The 25,075-nt window shown below is 40.9% G+C and overlaps 1 protein-coding gene across 3 annotated transcripts in view; it reads left to right on the forward strand.

Moving 5' to 3' along the window:
- Positions 1-16,856, forward strand: part of LOC134070023 (nuclear GTPase SLIP-GC-like) — a 98,135-nt gene extending 81,279 nt beyond the window's left edge. The window contains exons 4-19 of one of the 3 annotated variants that reach the window (XM_062526208.1): positions 4,868-4,961; positions 5,167-5,380; positions 5,783-5,977; positions 6,766-6,963; positions 7,071-7,255; positions 13,385-13,430; positions 13,516-13,614; positions 13,713-13,809; positions 13,992-14,134; positions 14,221-14,397; positions 14,608-14,780; positions 15,083-15,203; positions 15,316-15,424; positions 15,611-15,744; positions 16,059-16,140; positions 16,389-16,856. In XM_062526208.1, the coding sequence (XP_062382192.1) occupies positions 4,903-4,961; positions 5,167-5,380; positions 5,783-5,977; positions 6,766-6,963; positions 7,071-7,255; positions 13,385-13,430; positions 13,516-13,614; positions 13,713-13,809; positions 13,992-14,134; positions 14,221-14,397; positions 14,608-14,780; positions 15,083-15,203; positions 15,316-15,424; positions 15,611-15,744; positions 16,059-16,140; positions 16,389-16,444 (2,088 nt within the window). In that variant the 5' untranslated portion in view covers positions 4,868-4,902 and the 3' untranslated portion in view covers positions 16,445-16,856. The remainder of the gene's footprint in view (positions 1-4,867; positions 4,962-5,166; positions 5,381-5,782; positions 5,978-6,765; positions 6,964-7,070; positions 7,256-13,384; positions 13,431-13,515; positions 13,615-13,712; positions 13,810-13,991; positions 14,135-14,220; positions 14,398-14,607; positions 14,781-15,082; positions 15,204-15,315; positions 15,425-15,610; positions 15,745-16,058; positions 16,141-16,388) is intronic. The other 2 variants (XM_062526209.1, XM_062526210.1) reach the window with 2 other exon arrangements.
- The last annotated feature ends 8,219 nt before the right edge of the window (positions 16,857-25,075 follow it).

Genomic DNA, 25,075 nt, shown 5'->3' on the forward strand with positions numbered 1-25,075 from the left:
TATAGCCTATGTTACTGTGCTGTTCACTCAGCCTATCCCACAATTCCCAGTCCCAATTTAAAACAAAATAAACCAAAATCCATCATAATTCTGAACCGAGGACTTTTAATGGCATACGATGCAATAAAAACAGCCTGTTTTGAATGTTGAAACAGTGTGTTAGGCTAGCGCCTGCTCTGCTTATGTTTTGATCTGACTAATCGTTTATTATAGGAAAAGACACCGTAGACAAGAAAGTATTAGACCTAACCGCATTTAAATACTTAGCTGACACTAACATATGGTAATAAGCCGTATTCGTCGCAGTTCAGCAAGCAGCTAATGGTAAGTGAATTGTCATTCGTGTATAATGTCATTGCCTTAGTCATCAAAGACGTTCGCTCTCCCAGGTTGCAGATAGGCTGTCGCCGCAGACGGCAAGTGTACAGCGGAGCCATGCCTCGATGTCACTGTAATTCTACATATTTTTTCCCCCTTTACACTTTGTTGCTGGGAGGTTAGGGGAACGTTAATGCAACCAAATATAGTAAAGTTCCCTAAAGGGTAGGAGAACGTTCTGCTAACCAAAATAAACAACCAGAAAAAAACGTAGTATTTTCGTCAAGAAAACTTTCCTGGGGAACCTTGTGGCAACTTTCGCAACTTTCAGGCAACGTTTTCCTAACCAGGAAAAAAACGTTCTAAAAACGTTCTCCTAACCAGAAATTGTTAGCTGGGAAGTTGCATTGCAAGTTAGCTCTGGGGTAGCGAAAATCAAAGTCTGCCGCTTTCGCATACCGGAGATCACATATTCCTCTCGAAGGCAGAGGACAAAAGTGTGTTCAGGAAAACACCTGAATTTCCGATTTTGTCATCCCCGCGAGAGTTTATCAGGTGTGATAATTCCAAATCCCCATGTTAATTTCCCATAGGAAAAATCGTCAGATACCGTAACTCCTTATATGGGCAAAGATGGTAGCTTTTTTGTAGGCGAACTTCAGAGGTCTATTGGTTCTAACAGGTCTAGGAAACCTGATTCTCTTGTTATCTGTTTATCAGAAACCCGTCCACCCCACCCCGGAGACATAAATGATATGGCCCCAGCAGGAGTGATAGAAATCAAATATTTAATTGTGTTATGATGTTTATAATTAGACCAAGTCTGGGCCCTGCTAGTCAGATTACTTGGTCGAGCAATAAAAATTTCTGTGCAGTCTATTATGCATCTGCATCTTCTAAATTTACGTTTGAAGCATTTGGGCATATGTTTTAAAATTGCTTCTTTATTAGGCCATTTAATTAACGGTTTAAGGGTCTTGGCCATGGCAGGTATCCAACTCCGATAAATGCTTGACACAGTGCTTGTTGGTCCTTTGAATCTATAGGACAAGTCTGCATTAGTAAGGCCCAGCCTTATTTTCATCAGTACCATCAATAAGTGGTCCTCCAAAGGAATGTTTTGGCGAAAGCACTCTACACTGCCTGATAATTTTGTGAGAAGCCATTGAAATATTACAGAGGTGAGTCCTGTAAAAAAAACCAATTTACTAGTATTGCACTTAACGGAGCTGTAAGACCAGTTTGATTTCTGTAGCTCATCCCTTAATTTTTCATTTTCAGTTCGTAGCATGTAACACTCCTGTTGTAGGTTTCTGTAGTCCTGCTGCATGTTGCTATAGTCTTCCTGAAGTTGATGATACCTCATGCCAAGTTCGTCGAATTCGGTCCTTAGTGCTGCTGGAAGATCTTCTTCAAGTTCCAATTCTGCCTCTGGTTCTGGTTCTTCTTCTGTCAGAGAGAAGTTCACAATGAATGATGGAGTATGCAGCTTGTGTTGATTTGCAAACTGTGTCAAGCTCAATAGAAAGGTCTTCCAGGTCAAAATAGCTTCCACTTTAATGTGATGCAATTTCACAGCACAATCTGCAGCCTCCATTGAACACAGTTGAAACAAGACGTCCCCAACTTTCAAAATACAACATAGCCCTGGTGACATGACATACTGTATTATGTGCCATACTATTCATACCAAGGGAATGGTCGATGGTACCATCCAGTTCAGCTGAAGAAGGAGCAGGTTGTTGTGGGAAATCATCTCTCCTCATTTTCCTGCGATACCTAAAATCAGACATTTACAAAAATTCTACACATTAAAAACATAACCTGCCATCAATATTCTGGTTCAAGACAGACTAAAACTTTATCAACAGTGGATATATGAATGTTATGCCCCAAATTTCTGCATTTACACACAGCATCATGATGGCAATGTTCTAAGAAACAGCTATTTGAACTAGGTCATGGCATTTTACAAGGATACGATCAAGGTTTATGGTCACATGCATCTGAATGTGTGTCAGTTCCTTTATGCTAATGAAAACCCCCTATGGTTAATAAAGTGTGCAGCTAGGAGAAATCAGTGCTGTGAAAACATAAAATAACATACTGTAGGCTAGTGGGAAGAGAAGAAGTGGGGCTAAGTTAGAGAAGATCACATTAGAGTTAGGGAGCAAGCTTTTACCTTTCCATCTTTGCTTTGACATTTTGAGTTTGTTTGGCGTACACAAACAATGAAGGCACAAAATCCGGACTACTAGAGTCGAGTGAAACATCTCCTACAAATAAAAATGCATGCATTTGTTTACTAAGCTAACGTTAGCTTTAACGCTACATTAACATGCTAACAACTGTGTGCGCATCTAGTCAAAACGTTACCAAACTATTAGCCAAGATCAGTAAACTTTGATTAAAAAAAACTAGGCTTCTCAGTGAATAAAAAAAAGGAAAGATTTAGCATAAAGCTATGAAGAAAGCTTAACCTTACCTGAGATGAAATGGGCACTGCAAACACGTACGTCCTTGTTCTTCACAGAGCTTTCATCCCATACACGTTTTATGGCTTGCAACCATAAACGTCGCCGATTTCTTTGAAATGGATGAGATCCTGCTGGAAGCCTGAATAGTTTTACTCCATCCTTGGTTCGATTTTGACACCCCACCACGCAACAACTAGGCATTTTCGGTGTATTTGTTCAATCTGTGTATGTGTGTGCTGCTGTTTTCTATGTACCACTTCCGCCTTTTCTGAGCCCAGGCTGCGCGCGCGACCTCCTAGACGTTTGCAATGACGTTTACTGCGACGGGGTCAATGCGGTCGTCGATAGGGTAGCAATGGAGCTGAACCCCCCAATACCACATTGGTCTTTATATAATTTTTTCTCCTGAAATTGCATTAATGCATGCGATGCAGGATAACTTGACTTGACAATTAGCTGACCAATGCAATTTTCAATATTTGTTGTTATTCCTAAAAACCCTTTCAAAGTTTTCATGTCACGTGACACAAAAGCGAACCACTTTCTCGCTGACCAATCAGCATCCATGAGCTAAATGCTAGCATGTTACGCGGAAAGCAGCCCATCCTATGAAAAGCAGAAAGGACATGAGTGACTTTTTATTTCATTTCCAGTGGAAAACCTATGCTCAGGTAGCTACTACGACAATGTACATTAAGAAATGAAGTTGTCAACTGTGAAAAAAACGAGTTTTAGCCGCTTAGCTCCATAGACCACAATTCATTTATCACTTGCTCGGCAGCGCCCCTAGCGGAATTTCAACAGATTGCAGGAACAATCCGGTACAATGGAGTTAATAGAAAGTGGACCGGCTCTCCCTAAAGGGGCTCTGGCGTTACCGTCACAACTTCTGGTCGCATGCCAGTCACCATTATGTTAAGCCCACCCACCGACTCTATACACGCTGTAATTGGCCCGCTGGTTTTTCGAGTTCTCAGCTCCCTGGCTCTATGGATCGTGCCTAGACTGCCCCGCCAGCCAAATTACATTTGCTGCCGCTAGGGGCGTCTAGATTTCTAGGCTAATATTGTGGATTTTTTTGTTTGTTTTTTATTGTGCTCATAAAATGAGGCATTGGAAAGTGTGTAAGTAGCAGCAGAGATTATATGCCATCAGGCAAGTGCTATTTAAATAAACTCCTGGTGTAGGCTACTTACAAACTTTCTAATGCCTCGTTTTATGAATATAGACTCTTTTTGTACTGCTGTAGAGGCTTGATACAATTGCGAGAATTATTAGTGGGGTAATTTATGAGACAAAGTACTGGGTCCGTTAGCGCCTGCACTAAGCTATTCAGATGTGTGACACCCACCTGGGTGAAAACCATGACCCCTATGGGTCTAGTGTAGTCAGTGCATGGACAGTGCTAGGCCTGGGTGTCATGGGTGGCCTAAGTGCTTTATTGTTTTCACCTGCACTTAGGGGTTGGGTTATAAAAGGGTTTCTCTCTCTCTTTCATTTGAACACTCTTTCACATAGGCACTGTATGGCTTACTTCTTTCATGTTTTTCTTCATCTTATCATCATCATTTTCCTTCCTCTAGTCTACAGCTCACACTCTGATACTGATCTCACATCTTCCATACATGCATGACATTGCACCAACATACCCTAGACTGATTGACTTGGTTTGATTGCACTTTTCTCAATAAATTATTATTCTTTACAACTGTTTCTTGTCCCTCATTATGTGATGGTGTGAACGAGCCCACACTGTTACAGATGAATTTGCTAAAGCCTACCTTACACTGACAAGATTTAGGAAAGATTCTTGAAAGACTGTAGTCTTTTGAGTAAAGTCTGAATGAGGGGCATTAGTTAAAAGACTACAATCTTTCAAGAATCTTTCCCAAATCTTGTCAGTGTAAGGTAGGCTTAAGTCGCACATACTACTCGCGTACTTTACTACACAATTTGGCCTTTTGTTTTTATTTACATTTAACAGTGTCATAACACTGATGATGGCTGATGGTTATATGCATATTCAATATTGTTTGCATTTTGCATGTTGTCCTCTCCTGAATGATCCAAAGGGATAAATGACGCAAACCAGATATTTGAAGACGTTATGAAGAAGATAGAAGCGGATGCTAATGAGGAAACTGATGCTTTCAGTCAGTACATCAGGTAAATCATTACGAACCAAAGTCAGCAGAATAAGGCCAATTGAGTAAATTTAATTAGCAAGTCATTTATGTTTTCTGTTCAGCATTCATGAGTAGCTGGTTGTTGTCAACTACCAATCAGTACTGTTCACCAGATAGCTTCTTGTAATGTGCATCATTATCAATACTGAATGCCTCCAAAATATTTTGGGTTGTTTCATATACAGGTCTTTAATAAAAGATCCAAAGTCCAAGAAGACCAAAGTGGGAGTGATTGGTCGAACAGGTGTTGGGAAGAGCTACCTGATAAACACCATCCTGGGAGAGAAAGTGCTGCCCTCAGGATCAGAATTAGCCTGCACCTCTGTGATCATTCAAGTGGAGGCCAACGACCCACAAAAGACCGACTTCACTGCAGAGATCAAGTTAATCTCAAAACAGGTTAATACAATTACAACGTTACGTTTCTCAAATAAACTTCAAATAATAACAATATTATATGTATTGTATCTTGAAGTCTGGCAATATTTATGATCCAAAGGTTCAAACAAATTGATTGGAATTTGCGAATTGTATTTTAGGATTTCAGAGGTGATGTGTGTTATTCCATTACATTATTTTAGCTGACGCTTTTTAACCAAAGCGACTTGCAACATTGTTGTTTCTTTTATATTGCACAAAGCTAAATTACACTATTTCGAGTGCCCGTAGGTTCTTTATAAAATAAATACTTATAATCTGTTCATATTCTTTGATATAATATAAGTGACACTAATAAGCTGGTGTTAGTTTGTAGAAAATGGTGATGAGATGTGGGCTTTCTCTTCATCTGTGTCTGTTTAGGACTGGGAACACGAGTTGGAGATCTTGCGACAAATCCTAGATAAGGGCACCCGTGAATACGAAGAGTCAGACGTGAAAAGTGCACGTGATAAGATCAAAGCTGTTTATGGTCAAGATGGAGTAAACAAAACATTGGAGGAACTAAAGTCTGTGGTCATCCCAGATTTGGTAGACAAAACTGAGAATGGTCCAACAGTAAGTGTCCCATTAATGAGAGATGTCTAATCTCTTCAGAAATTAATGTAGGCTATATGTATATATAACAATGACGCCCTGGCTTTGCCGTGCCGTGAGGTTAGACCTTGCCCTCCCTCTTTCTGTATGGTGCTCTTGGGTACTAGACATATTGTTGCCTTGCCTTTCATTTGGTCCTGCAGGAGGAGCTGGAGAGTTCTGGTGGCTAATGAGGGGGCGTGGCTCTGTGTTAATTGGCGTCAGGATAAAGCCTGTGTGCTAATGAGGGGGCGTGGCTCTGTGTTAATTGGCGTCAGGATAAAGCCTGTGTGCTAATGAGGGGGCGTGGCTCTGTGTTAATTGGCGTCAGGATAAAGCCTGTGTGCTAATGAGGGGGCGTGGCTCTGTGTTAATTGGCGTCAGGATAAAGCCTGTGTGCTAATGAGGGGGCGTGGCTCCGTGTTAATGGCCGTCAGGATAAAGCCTGTGTGCTGTGGCCTCCTCGGGGCTCTCGGTTCTGCTCTGGCCTGACGCAGTATAGGCTGGCTGCAGCGATTCCTGATTGCCTTTTCATTATGCACTACACATACACATTACTGACGTGCATGACATTTTATTTTACCTTTTCTTGCTTCTCACTTACTGACGTTCGTAATATTTGTGAATAAATTAAGATTATTATTTAAATGTTGCCTGATGGTGTCAGTCTCCCTATGTCCTTTCCCTTTGAGCCACGGTGTTCATGACAATAACATAAAACTAAAAGCATTTTAAGTGCAGTGTGCAACATATGAATATCTGACCAACAGGCCGAAGAGCTGGAGAGAGCAATCCGCCGCTATGTAAAATCAGGGGAGGCAGATTCCACACAACTGTTCTACTGGCCTCTAGTGAAGTCTGTGACTATCAAGGTTCCCGGCCACAATGACATCCTAGAAAACCTGGTGTTGATTGATCTCCCAGGAACAGGAGACATCAATAAAAGCAGACGAGAGATGGGGAAAAACGTGAGTGTTTCACACAACAAACCCTGGAGTAGCAGAATCCTGATAAGACATTACAGAACATGCCAGTGATGGTCTATTTATTCCTGGGTTTTACCATTTTATTATAGTGTCGGAGAGAGTGCTCCACAATGTGGATCCTCAGTGATATCAATCGAGCTGACTCTGATCAGAGTTCCTGGGATATACTCTCATTCCACCTGAAAGAAATGAGAGGTGGTGAATGCAACAGCATCACTTACATCTGCACAAAGACTGATCAGATGGATGCAGAAGATGCAGATAATTATATGAGGTGAAAAAAACAGCATTAATTATGATGCCATGATTTAAACAACAGTTGTCTAAAGTAGCCTATGGTATTGAGTGCCATCTATAGGTGGTAACAACACAGGTTGTCCTCCTAAAATCAACTCTCAACAAAAAATGTTTAGAGAAAAAACAAAATGGCTCAGAGCGCTACTAGAAATCTGAATTATTGTCTGTAATCCCTCTAAACAGGTGCTCTTTTGTAGCGGATGTGAGCATAGTAAAAAAAAAATGAGTAACAAAGAAAAATCAGAAAATCTGTTTTACTGCATAACTGTTAAACAATATCGGATTTTTACATAAACATTTCAAAAGGCTTTAAAGTGGTCAGAGATAAAGTCCTACTGTAAATGTGATAATCACTGAGTATGAACAAAAGTTTATGAAGGGGGTAAATTTACTCATCTAATTTGCATATTATGATGTCACTGGATGACAACCACATCAAATGATGCATCTTTCAGTAAATACTGGTTGTTGAACATTTTTGAGTAGGCTAGTTTTACTTTGTTTTTGTCATCTCATCTACATAACAAACAAACAGGAAACCCCCACTTTTTCGTGTGGTATTCGTGTGGTAGTGCTCGGTATTGCAACGTTTCATCCGTTTCATCCGTAATCATAAGCTCCTCAATTTCGTGTCAAAGTACGGACGAAATCAACGGAAAGAACGTTTGAAACACTCCACACGTATTCGTATTCATAATTTACGTTGAGCATGAATGGGCCTTAACGGACCTGATCCGGCGTCCAAACGGTCCCAAATTGTTTTGGATCCATTTTACTGATCTGGTGCTAATAAGGGCTAAGACTTGCCCAGTTCCGTATGATGCTCTCGTTACTGACTGACGTCTGCCAGATCTTCTCCCAACAAACAAGATAATGTCCCGGCGATGATTCAGAGCATTTTAAATAACGTCTTTTGTCACCGCAACGTTAAAAGAGGAAAATTCTAATTTCCACGACATATCCACCTCATTCCTTAACCCGGAAATATGTATCGTTGTGCGATGGTTACGATACTGTTTTCAACTTCCGTTCATTCTGTTAACATGTGCGTTCTCCATAGCTAACTAGATTATGCCTCAACTTAGATTTCTGTCGAAATGTTGACAATTCTGCCCTCAGCATGTACAGTGCCTATAGAAAGTCATCATACCCTTTTGAAATAGTTACTTTTTTTGTCTTACAGCCTGAAATCAAAACCCATTTTAAAAAAAATCTTTTCCAGTTTTATTTACAAATGTAGCTGTACAACATCAAAATAATGAAAAAAAAGTAAACAGTTCTGAAAATTAATAAAAAATTAAAAACTAGAATAACAGGGTTGGAAAAGTCATCATACCCCTGACTTAATACTTTGTAAAGCTTCCTTTTGCTTTCATTACAGCCATCAATCTGTTTGGATATGTCTCTATTATAGACAATTTTCCGTGCAGAAATGTTAAAATTTAGTCAAATTCTGTAGGGAATGGCGATGGACTGCTCTCTTCAAGTCAATCCACATATTTTCTATGGGATTTAAGTCAGGGCTCTGACTTTGCCACTCAAGGATATTCACCATCCTATCCTTAAGCCACTGCTTTGATCTTTTGGCAGTATGTGTTTAGGATTATTGTCGTGTTGGAAGGCGAATGACCTCCCCATCCTCAGCTGTCTAGGAGAGGGACGCAGGTTTTCCTTAAGAATGTGGGTGTACTTGGCAGCATCCATTTTCCCTTCTATCCTGACCAATTGCCCAGTTCCCGCTGAAAAGAAACATCCCCACAACATAATGTTGCCCCCACCATGCTTCACACTAGGTATGGTGTGTTTTTAAATTAATTTATTACAATTAATACATTTAAGCACCGTAAACCATCACGTTAAAACAGATACAATGCAGCTTCGCCGGAAATAGAAAACCGTTTCGGTGTCATGGCGACCCCCATTGTTGGCTGTGGAATATCGTGGATACCCAACGAGCTTGCGCCGTGCAGCTTGTCCAATGTTAATTTGCCATGAATTATGTATCATTAGCCAATTTTGCTATGGGAGTGATACACCTGTCATTAATGCTGAGTAGTACAGTAATTAGCCTACAGCATGTTTTTGAACGCATATTTATTCAGTGGTCTTACCTATGGTAGAAACTTGTTGAGTGAAGATCACATCCAGTTGATTAATATCAAGGATAGTTAGCTGGATATTTATACCCGGTTAGGTCTAATACTTTCACGACTACGGTGTCTTTTCCCCCTAATAAATTACTAAGTCAATGGTCATATCTGGTAATTTTATTGTTCAAAACATCAGTGGAGTAGGTTAGCCTATAAGCTAAAATGTCCCAACCACATTATTTCAAAATTCAAAACTAATATTTGCAATGCATGCTGGGAAGCAAACCTCAACAAAGTAGTCTACACAAAATATAATTAACAGTTATCAGAGAATGTCTAGGTTATATTTTACATCTAAACCATGACATTTATAAAGTCATAAAATTGTGATGAGCAGTATCCTTAATTCATCTGCAAAGTTTTTATAGTGGTGACCAGTTGGGGATGTTGTGAATGTCTGCCTAAAGTCATATGCAATATTGGACCTGTATTGCAGATCCGTACCACACACAATAAGCGGACCCGTACCACACACAAGAGGTGGAACCGTATTGCAGATCCGTACCACACACAATAAGTGAACCTGTACGGGTCCGCTTTTTGTGTGTGGTACCGATCTGCAATACGGGTCCGCTTATTGTGTGTGGTACGGATTTGCAATATGGGTCCGCTTATTGTGGGTGGTACGGATCTGCAATACGGGTCCGCTTATTGTGTGTGGCACGGGTCCGCTTCTTGTGTGTGGTACGGATCTGCAATACGGGTCCGCCTCTTGTGTGTGGTACGGGTCCGCTTCTTGTGTGTGGTACGGATCTGCAATACGGCTCCATTTATTGTGTGTGGCACGGGTCCGCTTATTCTGTGTTGTACGGATCTGCAATACGGGTCCGCTTATTGTGTGTGGGCCACATCTGGCCCACAGTCAGATACTGTAGGTCCGCTACATGCGGATCTAAAGGCTTTTATGCGGATCCGGCCCAATGAAATTGCTATCTGGGTAACTTAGCTAGCAATGACATTATGTGTTTCTCTCCCATAACAACCTATCATTGCACTCATTGTAGCGGATATCGATAGTAGGTCTTGAGAAGAGCTGAAGGTTCAAACCATTAGATAGACTAAATGTCGTGGTAGTTCGATTTTTTCCCCCTTCAAACGTCCTGCAATAACGAAGCGGTGACAATTAGAACACGTTCCTTGACAGGCTCTGTAATCATTGCTGGGAGCAGATCTGGCACACGTCAGTAACACGAGTATCATACGGAACTGGGCCAGTCTTAGCCCTTATTGCCACCAGATCGGTCAAACCGATTCAGACCAATTTTGGACGGCGGATCAGGTCCATTATGCAGATCCGTGCCAGATTTTCTGGTAGGTGTGGCCCAGTGTAGTTTTTCTATCTGGGGGCTTAGTAAACACTGACCTATACACAGATGCACCGTGACTATCGTCAATCGTCAATGGACAATCGATCATAATCTCCAAAAGGCAGATATTCTCCTTCAGAATCAGAAAAGGTGAATTACAGATCCAAGACTTCGTCACACGGGAACTTTTTTTTCAACCTTGGTGCATTTCTGCTTCAATTTGTGCAAAGCTATGACCCATATTGCTTTCACGTCATTAAAAACAAATGTGCATGTCCACGTCTTCTTTGTGTGTTTCTCACGAGTAAAGGCCCCGGTACAGTTCACGCACCCGACTTGTCGTGCGACATGTTGACGTCACGGGGAACGTTGTAACCATGTATACTTGCGCGTGGTAGTCGCGACACAATTTGCAGTATTCTCCTGAACGGAGGCACGGTATCCATTGACGTTAATGGCAGTAGCAACTAGCTTCTTTGCTGATATTTCAGACTTAGCTTGCACAACTGAAGGATTAGCCTACCATCTCGTTTATGAGATGAGCTTGTGTAATCTCCCTAAATGGAAAGATATATATCTTTTTTTAGGTCTAGCAGATATCCTTTGGTTGAAAATAAATCTCTTCCTTACCTTTTGCTGGAATACTTATGTGCCTCGGTCCTAGTCATTTCCCCCTAATATCCTCCTGTTGCAACTCTCACTGGTAACTTCGTTAACTTATCCAACGTAGTTCACGACTGTAAACAAATCAGTCATCCAAACGGCAACTCTCGCTGCAGCCTAGCCAAGTTAACTTCCCACTTTTCAAACTTACTATTATTCAAACTTCATGACTACAGTCGTTTTTAAAATGAATGGGCTTATTTAAGATGTTGGATAGGCTATATGATAATGCCTGAATGTGGTTTATGTGGTTGATGACTGTATAAGGACACTGGCTCCGTGAGCTTGGCTTCAATCTCTTCCTAGTTGTCGTGCGAGGTTGGCGCGCGCGGCTGATAAAAAATGTTCAGTGTCCGACAGGTCGGCGCGCGGCTGAAATGTGGCTTGCGACACAGGAAATTACGTCATTTTGACGTCACATTGTCGCGCGACAGGTCGGGTGCGTCGAGTATACTTCTAGCATAATACTTCCTGAAAACATTTGGGCTTGAATCAAAACTATGAATGTCTGCCAACTAGCGGTGGAGAGTGCATATGAGATTTGTCACCCTACCTGGATCTATCGTCTGTTTTAATCAGTGACCGTGACGTTGCTTGTCGCAATTTTGCGACTGGCTCTTAGAGGGTTAAACACAAAGGAGTGCAGAGGAAGCTCAGCCTCCTCTAAAATATCACGGAAAATTGCATCAAATAATGCCTATTAGGCTACATTAGCCAGCCTGCTATTCCAACTAGAACATGCTTTAAAAAAAAAAAAAAAAAAAAAACGGTTTTGCCGGTCATCTATTGTGATTTTGCACGCCTAATACATTGCTGTGACGACATGATCCATTAAAATCCCCATAGACGCTCGGCTTCACTGGACTTCAATGGCACTACGGAGTGGGCTGGTCTCAGTGCACAAAAAGCTAGGTGTTTATTGAATAAACGCCACAAAATCGTCATTTCCAGGGAAGCCCGGCTTCTCTGGGAGTGAATGGGACAGTGGGATGGCCTGGACGCTGAGCTTCTGTATGATGATTGGAGGAACCGTCATAGTGGCTGGACTTTTTTTGATTGACAGCATATGTCGCGATTGGACAGGAAGGGTTTCAAGTTCAGGGATGCGTGAAAGTTACACAACGTTACAGGGTTGGCAGGTGAAGTCGAGAGGCAAGGCGAGGCAAGGCAGGAGTTGCAGCTCAAATGTTTAATTCTATTGCATATTTTGTACATATCCTAATCCTAATGTGGAGTTACAGAGTTTGTGTTGTGGCTATACTGTTTGGTCTATTCTGGGTTTTGTGATATATTTTTCCCTCAAATAACAATATAGCAGCAATAATATTACTTTAATTATTGACCATTTTTATCAGAGCTTCTCCTATTCCAAAGAGCAGCAACCACCACTGTTTTTCATGCATTGGTAATTCCTTGGAATGGCTTTTCTAGTTATATGATCTTCCCTCTGGCCAAAAAAGTCAATCCAAGGTCCTGACTCACTGTGGCACTTATTGTGAAGAGTAGGGGGTTCCCTTAGTCTGGCTATCACCATACTAAGCTCAATCTTTTAAGATCGAACATTAGTATGGGGAGGCTGCGCTTTGTTTCTACTGAATAGAGACAGATGTGCAGGTTTCCAGCCTGAACTGCCGGGGGAAATCCAAATTCGGGTTCCCTGGTGTCCTGGCTGAATTCCCAACCTCGCTCATTCAGTCTGGCCCCCTAATCATCCCCTACAGTGTAATTGGTTCAATCACTCACGCACTCTCCACCTCAAGCTGGTGTCTGGTGAACATTCTGGCACATAATGGCTGCTGTGCATCACCCAGGTGGGTGCTACTCATTGGTGGTAGTTAGTGAGGTTCCCCCCTCAATGTGAAGTGCTTTGAGTGTCATGAAAAGTGCTATATAAATATAATGTATTGTGTTTGTTGTATGATATGTTCTGTTCTTACATTGTACAATACATTAGTACTGAACTGAACTCCTCTTCTCTCAATCCAGCGACAACAATCTGACAGAAAAAGGCCTGGGAATCACCCAAGAACAGGTACTAGTCTAGGTAGTCTAGATCTGACTCAGTAGTATATTAAACTCTTGTGAGCCAAATCTCAATGTATTGTTGTCTTTACAAGCTCACCAAGGATGAGAAGATCAAAATTCGTAAATGCATAGAACATAGGAATAAGCAGTCCAAGGCAGATGTAGAAAATACATTTCTTCCAAAGATAAAGGTACTCCCTTTTCGACTTCTGCTCAATATTCTCTTATATATATATATATATATATATAATAATAAATAAATAAACTAGTAGCACATTTTCTGTCTCAGGCTCACTCCAACGAGGTGGATTTTAAGATTTTCACTGTCAGTTCAAAGGGATTCCAGAAACAGGATAATGACTGTGTGTTATCTGCAGAGGATACAGGTAAATGTCATCCATTGATGGGATTCAAAACAGCTAGTCACATATATTTATTTATACATCTGTTTTTAGTCAACTTTACCGGTGATGTCAATAATTCTGGAGGGCAGTGTATTTGTACATGAACTACTTTGCTACCAAAAACAGGATTTTATTCATTGCTCTTCTGTGTATGTTTTCTTTAGAAATCCCAGCTCTGAGGGAACTGCTACAAGATCTCAATGTCAGTTTCTCCAAGAAGATGGAGGACGAGTACATCAAGGAAGTTGGGGGGGTTCTGTCCTTGATCCAAGGCTCAAAGTGTGATGGACACATTGATGTTGAGATTGTAAGTCTATATGTGTCAGTGTCTCTTTACCTTTAAGATCAGCTATCAATGATATTACTTATAAGGAAATCTCATTTTGTTTTCAGGCTAAGGAAAAACGTCAGGCTTACAGGACATTGAACGAAAAACTAACAAAAGCCCTGACTGACTTGTGTCAATCACTGGAAAATAAGTACAATGATCTGGACCAGTGCCTCTCTAAATTGGCAAATGAGTCTATGGCGGTCTCCCCAAAAGAAGCAGAAGAAAAAGTGATAAAACCAGTATGTATATAAATTGTTATATACTGTAATATAATTCAGAAATGGTAAATAAATAAATGCAAATATAAATGTGGGGTGGTGGTGGTGGTGGTAGGGGAGTACTTGTTAATTCACTCCATAGCTACAGGGGGAAATGTTTTTAGATGGCTCCAATGCGTCAGGCGGATTTGTGTCTTCTTGCATGCATATAAAATGGCTGTCTGGTTTCAGGAGAGGCCAAACTTCCGGGGGTACCACAGAACTCTGAAAGCGCTGTGTATGAAAGGAGGATTTACAATTTCAAAGGACCCTGAAAGTGGAACAGAGATAGTCACAGATCTTAATGATGTGCTTGTTTCGCACATGAAAGTAAATGTGGACAAAATATTTAATGATCTGTTTGAGTAAGTTGCATTCGAGCTAAAGTTATGTCTTTAAAATGAAGAAAACAAATATCGGTAACCATTTGTCATGACTCTGTCATGAACACATGACACTGCCATGACACATGAACCCTAACCTAACCCTGATCCTAAATTGTCATGATAAAAAACGAATGATACTCAATGACAGAACTGTTTTGTGATTAAAGGTTTATGACTTGTTTGTAATGTTTATGACACGTTCATGACTGTCATGTCACTCTCATGTAGATACCTTCAAGTAAAATGTAAACATTTCCACTGATGAGCATTTCTTTTTCCAGCAGGAGGCGCTCAAGACAAGCTCAGTTTGTGTTAGCCCTGCTTGAGCAATTTGACCCCATCGGTGAAGTTATGAAGGAATTCACTCATTTAAAACTCATTCTGTTCTTTATTAAGACTCAGGTGAGCTGCACCCAACCAACATGTACTGCATGCATCACACACTAAAAAGTGTTGTGTGAAAACATATACACCAACCACTGCAACTACTGAAGGTGTTTTTCCCCTTTATCAGCGGAATAAGCGAAAGACAGAGCTGAATGGACACATTCGTCAAATGACAAAAGAAATCTACAACTGTCTCTCAGACACCATAGAGTCTGTTATGCTCCCAGTGTATGATAGTAAGTTTATTCTATGGATTATATGTGTTATGTAACCTTTAAAATAAACAATGGTGTGCATTAAACCACGACTAACTATGACTGACAGTCTTGTTAACCAACCTATAATATCCAGTGAATATTGTTAGTGAATGTTGAGGTGATGTGTGTGTGTGTGTGTGTGTGTGTCATACCTCATATTGTCAGAGGCAGCATCTGAATCTGGAGAAGGAGCCTTCGGGAGAATGCAGCAGGTGCTGAGAAAGGGCATAGAGGAACACAAGGCCACCATGTACACAGTAGCCAGGCTGAAAATGCTGGAGAAGTTTGATCACATGACGGTACGGAAATACATGTGTTCCTTTAGCCATTACCTATTAAAGTCATACTGAAAATGCAATTTTAAAGTTTAAGGGTGCTTTAACACCAACAGCATTTCAAACGATCCATTCGAACCAAAAGCTCTTAGTTCGGTTAGTTTTCGTTGTCCATTGATCACGCCTCTTGTGCAGTAGAAATACAACACAGACTCCCCAGACTAATGTTCAGTCTCAAAAGATTGAGCTTGGTCTGGCAATAATAAGGCTAACATACTGTATTTTCCCTCTCACTTTTAATTACTCATAATAATGTTTACTTCATGCTGCCTTTTTAGAATCATATTGAGAAAACACTGAGAGAATTACAGGACATTGTTGCTGATGCACTTAGTCTGAGGTTCAGCTTGCCTCTCCCTGGTGAGTACATGCTTCAACACGCTGCAAATGAATGATTGCTGTAGGGTTCTGACATTTCTCTGTTTCATCCATAAATTATAACATGCAAAGTTTCCCCAAAGTTTACACATCAAACCACTTTAACTAACCCTTACACAAATGAGCCTAACAAGGGACTTTGTTATGAATTAGTAATGCATGCAGAGTCTCAAGTCCAGCTTTTCAGTGAAATAAATATTTGAAAAGTCATATATTTTGTAATCTTGCAGATATCACTGAGGAGGTGGAAAGGATGAAAAGAGTTGTAGAGCAAATACGTGCTTAACTCTCCAACAATCAACAGTACTGTCAATCATCTTGGTTTCTGTGGAAGCCTGTAATCCCACACATATATCTTTTATGCTTTTGGTTGTATCTTCTAATGCTTAAAATGCTAATTTTGTGACATTGCTAAGATTTTAATATTAATTGACTAATCAGTGTCAGTAAGGTTTTAAGGATTTAATTCATATTAAAGTAGCTAGTGGTGTTAAAAGGGCTTGCTTGATATTCAACATTTATTGAGGCAGACACAAACTGACTGTACTGTATAATGCTAATGTACAGCTAATACATAAAGGCTAATGTTTTATGCGTTCTAATACATAAAGGCTAATGTTTTATGTGTTGATACCTATAATGCAACTCAAAATTGCAATGCTAATGTAACACATCAATGCCAAATGTAATGGATGAACGCTCCCATAATAAATTAATGGATTAATGGAATAATTTGTTGTAATTGGTTCTGAGATCCCTTCAATTTTTGTGCAATCATTTAATAAATACTTCAGATCTTCAAATGTTGAGAGATTTTTAAGTTAGTGTCACAAAAGAATAACAGAAGAACGATGATTAAGGGTCAACCTAAAAAAGTCTACTCTTACTATAGGTCCAGTCCGTGCTGATAGAACAACTGTACTCCTATATCCAGTCAGTGCTGCTAGTACAACCACTAGGACTGTATCTGAAGAAAATGTTGTTCACTAGACTCGTATCCTTCCCTCACCAGTAAGAAATCCATTATGTTCGGCAAGTAGCACAGATAGGGTACCCCTCATTTGGTGTTTTATACACCCTCCCTTCCTTCCTCGATCCTCGTCCTCACTGATCTACAGTACTGTAGATAGAAAATGATGGGGCAGCAATAATGGGATAGTCTATCCAGTGTTAGTTATAGATCAGTGGGAACGCCCCTCGAGGACCGAGCATCGAGGAGAGTGTTTGAGAGCCACCAAAAGTAGGCCACATTTATATACTTGCCCATCCTCTTTACTTACCCACCTCCCAGCCTAAACCTTAACCTAACCCTTTCCTGCACCTTCCAGGCAGCACTGCCTTGACGTTGCTAGTGGGGGCCCAATAGACCATATAAGGTTACAAGCACCATTTGGTCCTCTGGTGCCTCCTTGAGGTAGATAGAGATTAGTGCTGAGCTGCACACTGAGTACTTGAGAAGGTTAGAGCCAACTTTAAAACGCTTGTCAGTGTTGTCTGTTAATATAAAGGTTTAACAATTAAACTAAAACAAATGTGTGCTAATTTGAAACATCTCACCAGTTATCTCACTGACTACTGTTATGCCCAGTTATCTTCCTGCTGAGGACATATGCGAGTCAGAATCAGTAGGTTTAGTGAATGGTTGGAGCAAGTATGTGGTAGGACTTTTATTTTCTGAAGCCGGACTTCTAAGGGCCAATCCCATTTCTAATTTCCACCCCTACGCCTTCCCCTACACCTTTCCCCTTGCCCCTTGAAGCTGAGCAACAACCCCTACGAATTGGGACACCCCTTCAACAACCGCATAGTCATCAGTACTCTCCGCCAGCTTTTACGTAAACATACGCGACAGGAGGAGCATTCGGTAGAAATCCATGATGCCGCCTGCAGCTGTGGTGGTGTCTTTTGCATGAGCAATTGGAATGACACGCACACCATTTGCACCGGAGTTGTATTCAACATTATGTTCAAAATTGTGTTCAACAATTTAGCACGGACGCTCGCAATTCGTGCATCTCCATGCATCAACCGATCCCTCAAGTCACAAATAACTTTGCACTACTTGTAGTAATAGCGATTTTTTCGTGAGCATTTTATGAAGAAAATGACCATTACACATTGGAACAACGTTAAACTTAACACAATACAACGGTTATCAAAATTTCTAAACCATCAATAATGGAGAAAAAACTTACATTTGTGACTTCTTTGGACGCGGAAGTAGCCATACTTTTGTGATTCGCAAGGCATTCTGGGAAATTTCTCATACCCCTCCGTTTGGAGTATGCCTCTGAAAAATCTCCGTTTGCAGGGGTATATAGCCCTACCACTTACCCCTACCCCTATGTCTTAACGGAAATTGGTACATCCCTACCCCTACACGTGAACGCGCAAAGCGGAGGGGTAGGGGAAAGGGGTAGAGCGAAGGGGTGAAATGGGATTGGGCCTTACACCTCTGGTAATTCCCTTCTAACACATGAGGCCAAAATGCCTCATATAAAATTGAAAACATTTCAAATTCAGGTAGCAGTGCTGCATCAACTTCCGTACACGAAAGTTCGCTTCCGGACATGTAAAAACGTCACTTCAGGCTTACTAAACTAGACCAATGAAGTTTTTTAAGATTGTTATCTTCACTTCTTAGCTTTGATTGGTTTATTTTGGGCCAATGAAATGCTCCTAAATGACGGTTTCCCTCAGGTGGCGCTATAGAGCTCCCCAGTTCGCCCACAGCCTTGTCCGGAAGTAAAAATCCAATACAATTTCTCCATTGACAATTGGAGAATAAGCCATAACATCGTAACCGTCCATGGTAGACTTAAAACCAGCTACGATGTGACTAAGCGATTATACCTGCTCATATAGATGTCAAAAGTTAATGGGGGCATCAACCTTGTTTTGAGAAAACAATGCTTTATTCACGATTTAACGAGAGAGTACTACACTACCCGACACCCTAACGTGTAAAACTGGTGAAAGCAGAGCCTTTGATTGGTAGAGATCGCCGTTGCCATGGCAATGCCAAACAAACTGTACTCAGCTTTTCCCGCGCCTATCGTCCAGCTTCGTCTCGCTGGAACTTCAAAACTTAAAATGGCTGCAGGGCTGATCAGGACCGATGTGTGGTCTTCCGAAAAATAACGGTTTTCTCATCTTGAAGGTTGAATTTACTCAATGGAAACGGTAGGAAGTAATCATCTTCTTTTCTCAGATTAATATGGAACCATGTTAAACTATCTTTAGGCTGCAAATGTTGGAAATGTGTGTACGTTTGCAAAGCATCCTGGGATTTGAGTTCTCTATCTCGGAATTTAAGATATGTACACAGTCTTGTACCTTTCGCTTTTTTTACATTTTCTGTTCATTTTTTCACTCGAAATTATAAGTTATATGCTTATGAGTCACATCGTAGCTGGTTAGCCTAAGGCATGGTCTAAAACTCTTTATATCCGAATTTTTCCAGAAGTCAATGGGAGAAATGAATGAGAATTTTACTTCCGGACAAGCACCTCTCTCGGAGGAGGGGCGGGACTGGGGAGCTCTATGTGGGGAACTATGTTACATGTCACAGTCTTTCGTACAGTCGTCGTTGGGAGAGTAACATAGATCATCAATGGCGCGCGTACACGGTTCGTGGGGCTCCGTGCTTGCTGCGCTTGTTGCACTTTTTATCGGATTAAGTCATTTTTCGACGCATCTCAAACATCGAATTATCAAGCTCTCTACCCCGATGCGAAAACCAAAGCCTTTTCTCAAAAAACAAAGTGTTTGTGCGCGTTGTGAACGGAAACAACCCCAACGCCGGAGACAGCATACAAACAAACAATATCACCTGAGCCTCTACTTGTTGTTCATCTGCGCTACAGCGGCATTTTTTGCCTCTGTAGTTGGAACTTTAACCCCCAGAATTCGATCAAATTCTTTAAGAATCACTCAAACACTAAACCCTGTCCCAATCAAACTTCATCTGTATAATTTTGGACATGGACAACTCACAATTTATCGTTCATTTCTAATTTTCGGACCACGGCGCACTTTACGCACGAAAACATGTCACTCCAACCGCATCAAAGCAAACAAATCGTATGCGAAATCATACCTTTTCCTCCTGGTCTTGCTCGCGGGAGACATACAACTCAATCCAGGGCCAGGCCTTGCAGATACACCTGCTGACAACGCGACGACGGGCCTCCTCCCTCACCTGCGAGTAGAGTTTCCTGCCCTGGACACCACCGATCTGAGCAACCCCACGCCATCTGGAGCACCCGAAGGTTTCCGGACCCTATCAACCAGTGAGAACGGGGCCTGGATCGGGGATCTGAACATACAGCTCCACGACGATATGAGGACGACAGAGCAGGCAGAGAAACCAGCACGCGTGCATGGAAGGTTGACGGAGGCCGGGAAGGCGATGGGCAACAAGCTAGGCCTAACCAATACCCTGGATCGCTCTGCTGACAGTACTGTCGGGCAAAACACAGCTGTCCTCGCTAAAGTAAGACCACTCCATACACAAGCAATGACCAAACAGAGACAGACTTTATTTTTTCAGATGGTCAATCATGCCAAAGTGGTTTGGGATCCCATGGTAAAAGCTAAAGGTATTTTGGGAGGTCATTTAAACATTCGAAGCCTAGTTCCCAAGCGAGATGAGATCAGGATACTGTTGTCCGAATCCAATATCGATTTTCTCTGTATTAGTGAAACTTGGCTACATGATAAAATTCCAACCAGCACAATTGATGTCCCGGGATATACTTGTTTTAGAAGGGACCGGACTGTGGGAAGGGGCGGGGGTGTATTGATATTCATTAAGGACTCTTATAATGCAAAGGAAATCTATCCGATTGCTGATATATCTACTGAATGTCTATGTATTAATGTAACATTGTCGCAAAACATGCAGTTTCATATTTTAGTGGTATACAATCCTCCCTCAGCGTGCACTGCATCGCTATGCGAAAACTTAGATGCGCTGTTTAAGAGCTTTAAGCACAACAGTGAGGTGCTCATCTTCGGAGATTTTAATATAAATTGGTTAGACAAACGCTGCAGGAAAAACCTGAAAAATCTCACATCCAAACATGACTTTAGTCAAATGATTGAAGCCCCTACACGCATCACCAAGAATACTCGAACACTGATAGATCTAATTTTCACGAACAAACCCGACAGAATCATAAAAACATATAATTTAGTCACTGGTCTATCTGACCATAATATGACTTTAATCGTAAGAAAACTGACAAAGAAAAGACTCGCTAGGTTTATAAATCGAAATCAGAATTCGTTTAAACTTGAAATCCCTCGTAAAAAACTGCCTGAGTTTGAGAACGAGTTAAAGGGTGTTAACTGGGAGGAGCTCCATCAATGTGACCAAGTAAACGACTGCTGTGATAAGCTTATGTCTACTATTGGGAGTGTTGTTGATAAATTCATCATAAAGCGAAAAAAATCCCAGAGAAAATTTCAGCTGCCCTGGATGAATGATAATATCAGAAAATTAATGAAAAAGAGGGACTTTGCTTTGAAAACCTCTATTAAGACTCGAAGGGATATTGATTTAAAACTTTTTAAAGGTTTGCGTAACCAAGTCGTTCAAGAACTTAGAATGGCCAAATCTAATTATTACATTCAAGCTCTATCACAGGCCAAAGGGAATGGCAAAATAATTTGGAAACAACTAAATAGCCTATTAAATCCAAAGGGTAATGTCACCCAAAGCAAATACGAACTTAAAAGGGGTGAAAACATTATCACAGATAATGCACAAGTTGCAGACGAATTTAATCATTTCTTCATACAATCTGTTAAAAACCTTGCATTAAACTTCCCAAACAGGAATGATTTAGGCCTATCAACAATAGATCTGCTGGAAGATCAAGAGGACCTTTTTCAGTTCAAGGAGGTTGATCAAACAGCTGTTCTGAAAGCTATACAGGATCTAAACACTACATTCTCAAAGGATATTTTTAACTTAGACACAGCTTTTCTTAAAAAATATAGTAGCATTCTAGTCCAGCCTCTCACTAATATTATTAATATCTCCATCAAATCTGGGCAATTCCCAGATGGGTGGAAAAATGCTCTAGCAATACCTCTTTTTAAATCTGGAGATGACACAATGCCTTGCAATTATAGACCTATAAGCCTTCTTCCTGTTTTTTCTAAAGTCCTGGAGAAGATTGTCTCAGAACAACTGATGCAGTACCTGGAGGCAAATCAGTATCTGCACCCTCTGCAATTTGGATTCAGGCATAACCATTCCACAGATTCTGCTACTTGTTTATTAACCGAAAATATCAAACAATCACTTGACAAGGGAAACATAGTTGGGGCAGTATTCTTAGATCTAAAAAAGGCATTCGATACAGTAAATCACAGCATATTAATATCAAAACTAGCTAAATTCAATTTATCTAAACAAACATTGTCATGGTTTGAATCATATTTAAAAGGTTGTGAACAGTGTGTCTTAATTAACAATGTAAGATCAACCTTTCTCAAAATTGAGACAGGGATCCCTCAGGGCACTGTTTTAGGACCCATACTCTTCAGCCTTTATATCAATGACTTGCCAGATGTATGTCCAGATATAGGTCTACAGATGTATGCAGATGACACAGTGGTGTATGCATCTGGTAACAGCTGTACTTCTGTGGCTGACAAACTAAATACCAATCTGGACAAAATATCATCTTGGCTGGTGTCATCTTGTCTAACTTTAAACACTAAAAAAAACTAACTCTGTCTGCTTCTCCATTAAAAAACTTCCCTTAAAACAAATCTTGAATGTACAAATTAATGGTGAGCCTATCGAACAAGTACCAGAAGTGAAATATCTGGGAATAATTATAGACTATCAGTTGAATTTTAAAAGTCATATTAACTTGGGCTGTTTTAGGTTGATAAGAAACTGCCTGACTTATGACTGTGCTTTTATTTTTATGAATTCTATGATTCTTTCACATATATCTTTTGGTTTAACCACATGGTCTCAAGCTCACCAGTCATCACTTAAGGCCATAGAATGTCTGTATAACCGAACCCTGAAAGTCCTGGACAAGAAGAGAATTAGGTACCATCACTGTAAAATTCTAACTAAACACAAGATTTTAAGTTTTGCTAATTTCATATCCCTGCACTTTGTTAAACTGGTCTTCAAATGCCTGAACAACACTGCCCCTCTACCCCTTTGCAAAACAATAAAACAGCAAAGTAGTAGATCTACCACCCGAGCAGCATCAAAAGGCAATTGTAGCATCCCTTTCCGTAGAACATCATTTGCCCAAACTGCCTTTTCTGTGAAAGGGGCAAAATTATGGAATTCTCTGCCAGACAACCTGAAATCAATTCCAACATTAGCCACCTTCAAAAAAAACACCAAATTGTGGCTCTTTCAGGAACAACAATGCAATCATTTTTAGTTCTTACACTTTGTTTTCTCTTGTACACTTTTTTTCCTTTTTCCATTTACTCTGTTTTACTCCATTTATTTACTATTTTTAAATCTGTATTTTATTTTTTACTCAAAAAGCCCTACTAGGGACAAGTGTTGTAAATTAGCGTCAGCTAAAAATGCTATGATGCATGCATCAGATGACTTTTTAAGCTTGTCTATGTTTTTGTATCTGTCCCTATCTAAATAAACCTTAATAATAATAATAATCCGTACAACGGCGTGCAGGTAATGTTTTTACATGAATTACAGAAATTACCACATCTATTTCTGTTTGTTACCTTATATACTATGTGTAGTATCTATTGTCTGACCGAAATAATCAATTTAGGTGTTTATTTTGTTGTAGTATAACCTTTAAAACCGTCGTCTATCAGTTAATCAGTACCGTATGAGCTAGCAGCTACAGTGTCTTCGACGGCGTGTAGACTTGGGGATATTTTATTTAGCTGCTAAATTCTGCTGTTTATCATTTTATTCTTATATCTTTATATATTGTATTACATTATTGCATTTTGCCATTAGCTGCTATGTTATTAGAGTTTTGATTTTTTCATGGCCCCTCTGTAGCCAGAGAGTCGTTTTGACGAAAACCGAATGTTGAAATTTCTTGCCTCGTGAAGACAAACAGCTGAACCCTCAGATACTGTATGTAGGCCTATATAATGAATGCAGTTAGAGGTTGATTGACAGATTTAAAAATGAAAATATTTATTAAAAGAAAGTACAACATGAAATTAAATGCAACTGATCAATAACAACAAATATATGTATTTATAGATCGTGGCGGAGAGCACACCTCCTACAGATCCACGCCTCCTCTGGTACCTCATGGTTGACGCAGTCCATGTGGTACCAAAGGAGGCATTGCTCGCACTGTACCCACTCCACCAAGTCTGTCACTACACCTGGTGGAGTGGGTAGCTTACATGCTGCGCAGAGGTCCCTCTGCTCCGTCTGCTCCGTCTGCTCCCTCTCTCTCTCTCGCTCGCTCTCGCTCTCTCTCTTGCTCCCTCTCTCTCTGCTCCTTCTCCTTCTCCCTTTGCTCCCTTGCTCTTTGTTTTCTTTTTTTCTCCTCCTCCAGCCGAGCCTTCTTCTCCTTGAGCTCCTCCATCCTCCTCCTCTTTCCCTCCTGTTTCTCCCTCTCTTCTCTCTCCTTCTCTGCCTGATGTGCTGCAAACTCGTCGCTGGTGATACACCGTGCCCCAGCGGGAGTCTGTTGCCGCCTCCTCCTCCGGGCTGACTGGTCAAATCTCGGCGGGACCAGGATGTGAGCGAGCCCCGCCGGGATGATTCCAGCCGCCACGAGAGGATTCGGCGGCGTCGTGTGGCTTGGCAAGCACACCACCTCCACACCGTTACTCCGGCAGAGGTCCACCACATCCTTGGACATGTGGGTCTCATGCTGGTCACAGGTGAGTAGGAGTGGACGCTCTGCCGGGGCATGCCGGAGAAAGT

Source organism: Sardina pilchardus, chromosome 22 (assembly GCF_963854185.1).
Source record: "Sardina pilchardus chromosome 22, fSarPil1.1, whole genome shotgun sequence".
NCBI classification, from domain to species: domain Eukaryota; kingdom Metazoa; phylum Chordata; class Actinopteri; order Clupeiformes; family Clupeidae; genus Sardina; species Sardina pilchardus.